The 11,299-nt window shown below is 41.5% G+C and overlaps 2 protein-coding genes across 2 annotated transcripts in view; both read right to left on the bottom strand.

The window, feature by feature from the left end:
- The window catches only part of LOC139946379 (scavenger receptor class B member 1-like), a 44,279-nt gene extending 43,006 nt beyond the window's left edge, over window positions 1-1,273 (bottom strand). Inside the window, exon 1 of the mRNA XM_071944025.1 lies at window positions 865-1,273. The gene's annotated coding sequence lies outside the window, so the exon portion shown is untranslated. The remainder of the gene's footprint in view (window positions 1-864) is intronic.
- Window positions 1,274-3,106: 1,833 nt separating this feature from the next.
- On the bottom strand, window positions 3,107-11,085 carry LOC139946388 (uncharacterized protein C19orf47-like). The gene is made up of 7 exons (XM_071944036.1): window positions 10,936-11,085; window positions 9,453-9,655; window positions 8,919-8,997; window positions 8,428-8,541; window positions 7,586-7,744; window positions 6,500-6,612; window positions 3,107-6,036 (listed from the first exon to the last, which is right to left on the bottom strand). The coding sequence occupies exons 1-7, from the start codon at window positions 10,955-10,957 to the stop codon at window positions 5,188-5,190; spliced, it is 1,539 nt and encodes a 512-aa protein (XP_071800137.1). The 5' UTR covers window positions 10,958-11,085; the 3' UTR covers window positions 3,107-5,187.
- Window positions 11,086-11,299: the final 214 nt, after the last annotated feature.

Raw genomic sequence — 11,299 nt, forward strand, 5'->3', positions numbered from 1 at the left:
ACCATGGTATGACTCTATGTGTAGCCAGTTAGCAGTTGTCTTCAATTTATTCAAAATAAAAGATTTAAAAAAACACAATTACAACATTAAATAAGTAAAACATTATACAGCTCTATTATTAGAAGATTTACTTTTATTTACTTTATTACCAACAACAATAACAACTCGATCATTGCTCTATGGTACAAGCAATGAAAATGCAGCGGGTCATGGTAAAAAAAAAAATAAAAAAAATCAATTATCCGTTTGCCCGGAAATAAACCCACCCACCATAATATACCCCCTCCCCCTGGGGAACGCCCTTGCATTATTGCCAAGTCGCTAGTCAGTAGATCCCCACCCCAGGCCGCTTTTTACCCATCCCGCCCCGTGCTGAGCCCCGTCACGGCCATCCGTCGACTTGTCTTGACCCCAAGTCGAGTTGTCTAACGGTTGAATAAATCATCCGTCGAGTTGTCCGAACCGTCGAGTTGTCTGAACCGTCGAGTTGTCCGAACGGACGAGTTGTCCGACGGACGAGTTGTCTGGTCTCCGCCCCAGTTACTGGGTCTTGGCATAGACAGTAACAGTACACAGTCATGACACTGACAGTCAAAAATGCCATTCAACCAACGTCTTTTAAACGAGTACAGGACAGAGGCAGGGCCCCACGTGTGAGTGGTTTACACATGGAGGAAGAATGTAGAATGGAAACTTTAACCCACTATGATCAGAAAAAAAAGCTTCTGACTGAAAATAATCCGGAAAATAGTTTTTTAAATCCCGAAGCGAATTGGCGAAAATATTGAACTCTTTTTATAATTTTTCTTTTGTTTATCACCTCTCCCCCGGCCATGACAATTTGACAGTGAAAGTTGTACTTACAAAAACGAGCACCGACAGCTGCTTGTTTGTCAGTCAGAACCCTCCTTCCAAGTGGTCAAAACTTCAGCGGACAATAAATTGCTCGTCGAAGCATAGAGTAAGGGTCGAAGCGTCTTCAAATTTTCAAGGACGGCCGAATTGGTTGGGCCGGGCCGGCGGGTGCCACAGATCATTTACACTAAACAGTGTAAATAACAGTAGTAACTGGCCGCTCGGATCGCGGTGTCGGTCGTTTCGCGGATCGCATCCAAGCTGCATGGATTGCCCGCATAACACAATACAACGAACGCGGTGGGGGGTGTAGTTAGCCTTGCTCAAGGCAGTCGAATTGTTCACTCCGAAAAAAGACCGCCGCTGTATAAAACCCACCCGTATTCACTGTGCGTAAAACCCACCCGTATTCACTGTGCGTAACATCGCACGACACGATGCCCCCGTACACTATCCGCATGCGGAGGCCGTCAGGCCGTCAGGCCGACACCTGTCGGCCTGACGGCCTCCGCATGCGGTTAGTGGTGTACGAGTGCGATGACTTGTGTGAACAGTATTCGTGCGATGTGACAGTGTGTATACGGGTGGGTCATTCGGTGTGATCGCACACACCATGCACAGGGTATACGGCGGGTGGGTTTACAGCTGCGTCTTTTCGGAGCGAATAATGCGACTGCCTTGAGCAAGGCTAGGGGGTAGTGGGACATGACCAGCTAGGAGGGACCAGACTCAGAACTTTCGACAGGTCAATGACCCCATAATGTAATAATGTAAGATTGTGGCTTCTTATAATTTTAGAAGACTACTACTATTAATATACATTATACAAATTATGGGGTCATTGACCTGTATTTACTGCTCATCAGAAAGCTGAGATTATACTCTTTACTGCGAATTGATCTGAATTGCAAAACAAAGACACTCTGGTGATTTTGAAACAACTTCAGAAAACCCTTCTTACAGCCTACCGTTAGTGCTTTTTGTGAAATCGAACACCGAGGGTTTCTTTCTTCTCTGCCTTTCGTATTTTTTTGATCTTCCTGTCAAGGGAACTTGGCAAATATCTCCGACAAGGAGATACAAACACCAAGCTTGCATTCAATTCGTCCATAAAGCTATCATCCAATCTCTTTCATACAAACATATTGGATTAGATGATTATGAATCGCACAAAATAAAGAAGTTCTCGTTATAAATGTCTATAGAAAACACCGATCATTTTCAGTGACTGGCCACTTGCGGTCATTGTCGCTTTTGCAGATCGCATACCGCCTGGCCATGGCATTGCTGTCTGGACGATCGTCAACCAACACATTATGCACGTGTGTACGACTGAAACATGGGGGGTAGTGGGGCATGACCAGCTAGCTAGGAGGGACCAGACTAAAAACTTTCAACAGGTCAATAACCCCATAATGTAATAATAGTGGCTTCTTCTAATTTTAGAGGAATAGAATTAAATTATGGGGTCAATGACCTGTATTTAGTGCTCATCAAAAAAGCTGAGATTATGCTCTTAACTGAGAATTGATCTTAATTGCTAAGCAAAGTGTGATGTCATAAAACAAAGACACTCTGGTGATCTTGAAACAATTCTTCAGATAACTCTTCTTAGTGCTTTTTGTTTAATCAAGCCCCAAGGGTTTCTTTCTTCTCTACCTTTTGTAGTTTTTTGTTTCGCTTAAATTGATGATCTTCCCGTCAAAGGAGCCCAGCAAATATCTCCCACAAAGGGATATTAACACCAAGCTGGCATTCATCCAATCTCTTTTGTACAAACATACTGGTTTAATGATCAGATGATTATGAATAGCACAGAATAAAGAAACTATGATTATTAGTGTCTTATAAAGAAAACAAATCCACCAAAGGATCATTTACAGCGACTGGCCGAAGGATCATTTACAGTGACTGGCCACTTGCGGTCATTGGTCGCTTTACCGATTCCATATAGCCTGGCCATGGCATTGCAGTCTGGAAAGTCGTCAACCAACACATTACGCACGTGTGTACGACTGAATCATGGGGGGGGGGGGGGTAGTGGGACATGACCAGCTAGCTAGGAGGGACCAGACTAAAGACTTTCAACAGGTCAATGACCCCATAATAGTGGCTTCTTATAATTTTAGAAGAATAGAATTAAATTATGGGGTCATTCACCTGTATTTAGTGCTCATCAAAAAAGCTGAGATTATGCTCTTAATTGAGAATTGATCTTAATTGCTAAGCAAAGTCTGATGCCACCCTGTCCTAAGTTCGCCAAGATCTTAATTTTGAAGGGATTTAATGGTCCAGTCGCTAGCAAAACATGTAGGGAGTTGGGGTTTGTGGGCCAATCCAAACATCATGCAGAGAAACATAGGATATAAAATGAATAAGTGAGTGCAACAATATATCAACCAAAACCTTGAAAGAAAGATTATTTTATTTTCCTTTTCTAATCAGAAATATTTAATCACACCAAGTGACAAAGTCAACATAAACCTAAACAATGGTTTAACTGGGAGCATTGCATTTGTAAAAAATAAAGTACAGAATTGTTATCCATAGGATAAAATCCTTTCTAAAATCTGCTCTGGCAAAGTTATGGTTTGTTTCTAAAAAATTAATGGTGTACTTTCCTTAAAACCAATCTGATTATTATTTTAGCCGAGGGACAGGGTACAACAATCCAGGTCAATAAGCCAACACTTTGTGACACTATTTCACATTGTGGTATTTCCACGAAAACACTCTTTGCAAAATCGCTATATCTCTGCACGGATTTCTTGTTTGTGTATATCCGGGTTATTTCAAGTGAGATACCACGTTTTGACAAGAAAGTTTTCAAACTCCAAGAAACAGAGGTGTTTTTTCCACTGTTACAACATAATAAACTTACTGCAGAGGGGGGGGGGGGGTGAACAAAAAAAGGAAATCATTTTAAAACAGAAAGAATATCATGCATGGTATAGATCCACAAACCTGATAGTATCTCAAGCACTATGAGACAATTTTAATTCCTAACATAACATTAGTGGGGTTGTCGGCCAAACTAGTACTGTAAAATGCATTCAATGGATTGTAAAACAGACATAAATAAAAACGTGTTTTAAGTAAAAGAACTATATAACATACTGCAACACACCCGCTTTTATGTTTCTTCGTGAATTAGATAGAAACTAACTTACTCCTGCTGTAATGTGTGTTAATTCTGCCAGTAAAGAATACAACAATTTCATCAGTAACAGTATTTTGTTTCTTTCTTGCCATAAACAAAATTTGACAATAAATGCTGTTAAAATTCATCCTCTCTCTGACATTTTTACAATAATGAATGAAAAACAACCAAATATAGATGGTCGTAGTTTTTTTCCCCTCCCCTCCCATAAAACAACAACAAAACCAGATTGTGATAGGCTCTAATGTGTTACTTTTTCCTCATATATCACCTGTTACAAACAAATCAACAAAAGCTTATCTGATATGGGCCCAATTTCATAGAGCTGCTAAGCACAAAAATTAGCTTAGCATGAAATTTCTTCCTTGATAAAAACAGAATTACCAACCAAATTTCCATTTGTTGCATATTGCGTGTAACTGGTATTCAGTGCTGGTTGTTTGCTTATCCGGAAAATCTAGTGGAATTTTGTTCGGTAATTTCCTGTTTTTATAAAGGAAGCAAATTGTTGTGCTTAGCAGCTCTATGAAATTGGGCCCTGGAAGCACTGTTGGTTGCACTTTTTTTTTACTAAGCTGCTTACAACCCTCATCTGGTACTCTCTGCTCTGCGCTGTAAAAACAGGCAACACTAGAAGCAGCACCCTATACTGTACATTGTAATTTGTTTCCCTGAACGAAGGCAGTTAAGTTTGCTGGAAATTATGCTAAGAAATGAGTGATAATAACATCTGGGCCCTATTTCATGGCTCTGCTTTCCGCAAGCAAAGACTCAGTGCTTACAGAGAGAATTCCATGCATACGTCAAGTGTATTTCACATACTAGCGGACTCCATGTTACTAGGCATTCTTTCCTTATACATCTAGCGCAGACATTTGGCGCTTGCACATTAAGGGAAGTACGGTGATCGTAAGCGGGGAATCGGTGGTAAGCAAAGCCATTAAAGCGGGCCCAGAGCTGCGAGGTGAACAAAAAAAAAACATCTTGTTCCTGTATTTAAATGCATAGCAGAAGCACTTTTGGACACTATTGGTAATTACTCAAAATAACTATTAGCATGAAACTTTACTCAGAATACTGGTATTTGGCAGTTACCAAAGGTGTACAGTGCCATTAACTCTAGGCATACACACATTATAAACATCATGAAATCCACACTCAATTACGTTGCATTACCCTGAGCCCAGTCTGCTAAATACATCCTGACCCATGGCGACTGATCTTAGAGGAGTTTGAAGCTGAGCTCCGCCGGCTTTTCTCTTCCTCTTCCTTGATGAACCTGGTGACTTCTGACTGTTAGGGGTGGTTCCCAAGGTTACCGTAAACGACGGCGTTGTAGAGCTAGCTTCAGCCTTCTGAAGACCGAGACGTTCTTTCATGGAGCTCTTTGGGGTGGTGGCGCTCTTGACTGGCAGCCCAAGACGTTTCTGCAGCCTGCCTGCTGGAGTTGCTGGTAGAGTCACTGTCGCCGTAGTGGCCTGTTTTTGCCCTAACCTTGCCATGACCCCACTAGAAGCGGCCTTTGTCTTTGCAGTAACCTTTGGAGAGTTCCTCTTGTCGCCGAGACGTTTCGCGACACCTGGCGCCAGCGATATCATCTGCTTCAACTTCGGCGTTGGGTGATCATCCTTCTGGGCCCCCAGTCTCGACATGATTCCTGCCGACTTCTTGCTACCAGTAGGCGCACCGTCATTGCCAAACGTGATTGTCATTTTTTGAGAGGCACCTGGTGACGTCTCATTTTTCTGACCGCCCAAACGAGCTTGAAGGCTGTGTTTCAAACCCACTGCATCCATATGGGAGGTCGTTGTGGTAGACACCTCTGGACGCTGGACTCCTAAACGCTCTTGTACTGCCGAAATCTTCTTAGCTTTAGCGGCAGCTGTGACCGTGACCTTCGGTGTAGGTGAAGGCTGAGGAGGGCTCTTCAATACTCCGTGGTACTGGAGTACTGGACTCGAGGGCGGAGACGGTATTGTGTTCTGCCCACCGAGTCGATTGAACACATTCGGGGAGCCAGCCTAAGATAAAAAAAGGTAAACAAATGGTAAATCTCTTGTGAATTATAATCCGACTTTTGCAATACAGTAGAACTTGCTGTAAAAAAGTACTTTTGTGCCAGAAACCAATGATAGTGGGTCTTAATGGATTTTTGGTAATGGAATTTCCTTTGACAGATACTTTTCACAAAGATATTCTTTATGTCTAAAGCAATTTCACATCTATCCATAAATACCTGGGACGCTCTGATTGGTTGAGAAGAGGTCATATTGCCATGTTTAAACATGGTAAGAAGTGTTTAAACATATACATGGTGTGCAACTTTACACTAATAAGGTACTAATTTACGCAATTAATACATACTGGTAGTCAAATCTATTAGAACACGCTTGTCGGATAACTGTTGGGCATCACATGCAATACGATCCTTAGGGAAACAGAGCCCGAGGACAGGACAGGTGTAGAAATGTTTCAAAAGTTTACCTTTTTCCCTGTACTTGCTGTTGTTGCTTTGGCGGCAATAATTCCTGCTGATGAAGTGGTTCCAACTGCTGCTGCACCAGATGAACCAGCACCTAGTCGTGCAAACACTCCAACTATGGGGAGTTTGGAGATATTTAAGAAAAATATTGAAACCTGATCAAAACAAGCAGTTTTTCTCCGCCCCTCAATCAATGAGTGCGCCACATGCTAAACACACAATCTTGTTTACACTATAACATGTCAAACTTTTGGGTGCAAAAGTCACAGTCTTGACCGACCTATTAAAAATAATAATAATAACCAGTTTTTATATAGCGCTTTTCACACCCTAAGGGCTTCTCAAAGCGCTTCCAACACTATTACTCCTGGTCACTGGACCTTAATTCATAACTTAAACCATTTCAGCTCCCCAGGGAGTTCACAGCCTGTGCAACATTAATATGCGCTACTCGTCTAAACCAATCACAAGAACCATCTCTGCCCTCACGGGCACCCATTTACACCTGGGTGGAGAGAAGCAATTTTAGTCAAGGGTCTTGCTCAGGGACACAAATGCCATGACCGGGATTCGAACAGATTCAGCAGAGCTTGAGTTCGGTGCTCTTATCCGCTCTGCCACGACACCCTATTAATTAAGGTAGTGAATCTATTGGGGGTACATTATGAAGAAATCAAACATCACTTAAAAAAACAGGGCCCGATTCCATCAGGAAACCAGTCAAAATGATGATACATGTATATTGGTAAAACATGCTTGGTAACCTAATTCTTATAAATGTTTTGTGCTTAGCTAAATTTTGTGCTTAAGCAGCTCTATGATATTGGGCCCATATTGTTCAGTCTTAGGCCCATGTCACATAAGGCAATTTTACAGGCAACCAGTTCCAGGCAATCTTCAAGAAGATAATTCTTTCTCACTTGAATGTCCACTTGAAGACATTGTTTGAGAAATTACTCATGTGCTACCAAGGTGGTCCTGAAGCATGCACTGCAGTTGGTTGGCTCCAAGTTGCATGAAAAAGTTGCCTCGGGTGAGAAGGCCTTAAAGTTCCTAACATGGTACCCTGACTAGAAATATTGACCCACCTTTGGCCTTCTGGCCTAGGATCTTCTTGGTACGTTCTGTGCTTCCCTTGGGCAGGGAGATGATGTAAGAGCCCTCTTCCTCTGGGGGAACCCTGCGTGCCTTCTTGACTGGGATGACCTCCACTGATCCAGGTATCCCCATTACATTCTTCTTGGAGCCTTGGAAGTGGGGGGGGGGGGGGGGAGGGGAGAGTAAAACTTAGCTTAGTTTTGTGTTAAAACAGAAGTTTAGTTCTTGATACTTATCACAGAAACCTGAACTTTTAATATTATTCAATTCTGGTTATGACATTTAGTCCAGTCATGAGTTTACTTGCCCAATGCTTAAATCACTGGCCTTGGACCTGTGGTCCAGCGTAAATTTTGAGCCCTGGTAAAGGATCTTGCTCTGGCACACTGTTATCATGACCAGCCAGGCAAGGATTCAAAACCCAGACTCGACGAAAGACAAAACTTGACTACAGTGCTCTACTGCTTCACAGGTTAGCAGGGAATCTTTCGCTTGTGTGCATGCACAATCCATGTTACTAGGCAGTCTTCACTTCGGGCGCGATACTTCACGGAGACAACAAAGGCGATTGCCTCCGTGCCCCCAGGTCAATGCCTTGGTGCCCTTGAAACGCTCCAGAGGAAATTAATAATTTCCTCATAGTGTGCCCTTGCCCTTTCAAAATTGAGGCATTCAGGCCTGTCACAATACACAGCTAACGCATAAATTCACCGCTTGCACCGTAAGCAGAGAATGGTGATCGTTAGCGCAGATTTGGTGGTAAGCAGAGTCATGAAATTGAGCCCTGGCTTTTGAATACTTCTACAAGTTCAAAATAAACCTTTCTGGATACCTGTGGTAGGAACAGCTCCAAGTCGGGTGGCCATGGCTGTGGAGACCTTAACCTTAGGATTGTCTTCCAGAATGCCTTCCCTACGCATGTAATGCTCCAACATACGGTTGCCAGCTGCAGGAACAGATAAATACAGTTAGAGTATTAGAAAGCTATAAGTGCAGGCCTGGAAATTGATAGGGCATGGTTGTTTCCATTTTGCAAAGAACAATTCCTTTGGGATAAATTAGTATGTCAAATGGTACAAAAGTAGGAGGTTAACATGGTATATATTTGGCTTGCGGTAACACCATGTGTGTATCTACTTGCTAACTCTACCTGGCAAGTAGATACACACATGGTGTTACCGCAAACCAAATATATATTGATACCTCACCATGCAATGCCTCAAATCCTATAACATGATATATGGACAGAAAATGCACAAGAAAATGCAACAACAGTCAGGAAATATAAGTTTAGCGCTTGAAAGAAATAATGGTAATACTCACGAGTTGTTTGTCGTTTGAGTTCTATTTTGCCATCCTGTGGTTGAGGCATGGCTTCAAGGATAGGTCGATCTCTTTCGTACTGTCCATTGAAACAAAAAGAAACACAACAATCATCAATTGACCCAATTCAACTGACATCATCACAACAACAAACCTCCAGTGTGTTTTCCTGTGAATAATATTGTGCGCATTTACGACTATGTGTATGTTTGCCTGCTAACAATATCTGTGTAGCACAGTAAGTAATAAATAGTATTATAGTAACAATATTAACTAACTACAGTAATAAATAAATATATGCATTAGCTTTTAGAGCAATAACTACTTCATCAGATGCAATGAAGACAAAATAAATCCAACCAAAGTTTATCTACAATGTACATTCCAGCACAGTCTGAACCAAAGGATGGTAATGGGTCAGTGCTGTAATGTGACAAAAAGCCAAAATCCCTTTTCAGTCGACTACCAATACAGTCCAGTGTTGTTAAGATAATCTTTTCTTTCCAGGAGTACATTTTGGGCGCAGATCATTACCTGTGAGTAGGCCGACTTTGCATACTTCAGGATGCATATAACATCACCCATGACGCTAACGCCCATTTCTTTCAGATACTCCTTAGTCAGGTCCATCAACATGCTCTTCTGGATTCGGTTGTCCATGAACGTCATGGCGTACTTGGCTGCCGGACCAGGTGGTATCCCTGCTGCAGTGAAGAACTTAATCCAATCTGACATTTCTGCAAAACAAAGATGCCCTTTAAGTAAGATCAGTGGTATACATGTAGGTGACCGAAAAATTATTTGGGTGGTGCCCATTTGCTTTTTTCTGCAATTGCACATAATTAGATCCCTTGGGCTCGATTTCTTTGCGCTTAGTGAACTTAGCGATCTTGTGGAACCAGTAACTGGGGTGCTGTCCTCTCTATTAAACAAAATGTTTACATCTGTGGTCATACTAGCGCCCTAGTGAAACCCTGTCCCTACAACGTGAAATGGTGGTTTGCTATGTTTCCAATCATTTGATTGTACTCAGGGCACCTGTCTATTCCAAACGTTCAATGAGGTTGGTGCGGCAAATTTTCAGGTGGGGATGAAGTTGGCGTGCTACATTTTGACAAGCTCGACATGAACTGCACGGCATAAATAACCAGTTAGGGGGTTGCATAAGGGTACGCTTGCTTGCCCAGTTTGAACTTAAGTTTCAGTCTTAATTAATAATGAACCCTTTTAAACTCTCAATAATTCTTTTTGAAAAAGTATGACGTGGAATATAAAGTTGCAGGAAAGACTTTTGGATTTGTGGCTCGACATGGGAAACAGACGGTAATAAAAAAAGAAATTGACAGCTACAAATTTGCGTGGAATATCTGGTGGTACAAATTTAAATAGGGCCATCAAGTTTACGAGCCTAGCGGAGGCTGAAGTTTGGGCGAGGTATGAAGTGTAATTTGCGCCCTAAGTCCACTCGCTCGCACTGGCCTTCAGTAAGTGAAGAAGGTATTTAAAAATATCTTTCTTTTAGTTTACGCTATCCCCACAAATCACAATGTCAATAGAAAAGTTTCCGTATAGCGCCATCACTTTTTCATTGGCTATGAAATAATAATATAGTTATCTAATTCTACCTCCATGACCATGGTTATATTGGACAAGTTTCCGTATGGCGCCACCACTTTTTCATTCGAAATAAAATAATATAGTATCCTCTAATTTACCTGATTGATATATCCCTTTTTGTAAAAATGAGTGAAAAAGTGGTGGCGCCATACGAGGTAAATATTACTATTTAATGATTGATTGGTCGAAGCCGAGTATGAAGGGGGCGACTTTGTTGTAAGTTTGGATGGGGGCGAAATGACATAGGGCCTACCAATAACAAGCATTCTGATTTCTGTTCAGTTTATGATTTTTTTTATACGCTGGTGCACGGACAATAAACACAAAAATCTACCCATTTTACGTTTTTTTTTTAGTCAGATCTCCACAGTTACCAAGAAAAAGTCGGGAAAATGTTCACCTGTATTTGATTTAGTAGCCATTTTCGTAGCAAGAATGTGTGCCACGTCTCCTTTTCACGCTGTGTAACTGTAACGCCAACTTTTCATCAGACCCCCATTAACAAATTTTTAACGGTGGAGTCAAACAGCGCCACCTTGTGAGAAATACTTGCCAACTGAAATTATGACAAATAAAACAAAATAGCGCCACCGCGCGTTTTACTAACTTTCCTAAATAAACCTTAAAGGTGTGCTACAATGATGAATAAATAAATAAACAAATTGAAAACAAAATAATAATAATTTAAACGTTAAAGAAAGTTGACACTATTGGTAATTACTCAAAATAATTATTAGCATAAAACCTAACTTGGTGATGAGTAA

The sequence above is a fragment of the Asterias amurensis genome, chromosome 1 (genome assembly GCF_032118995.1).
Source record: "Asterias amurensis chromosome 1, ASM3211899v1".
NCBI lineage: Eukaryota > Metazoa > Echinodermata > Asteroidea > Forcipulatida > Asteriidae > Asterias > Asterias amurensis.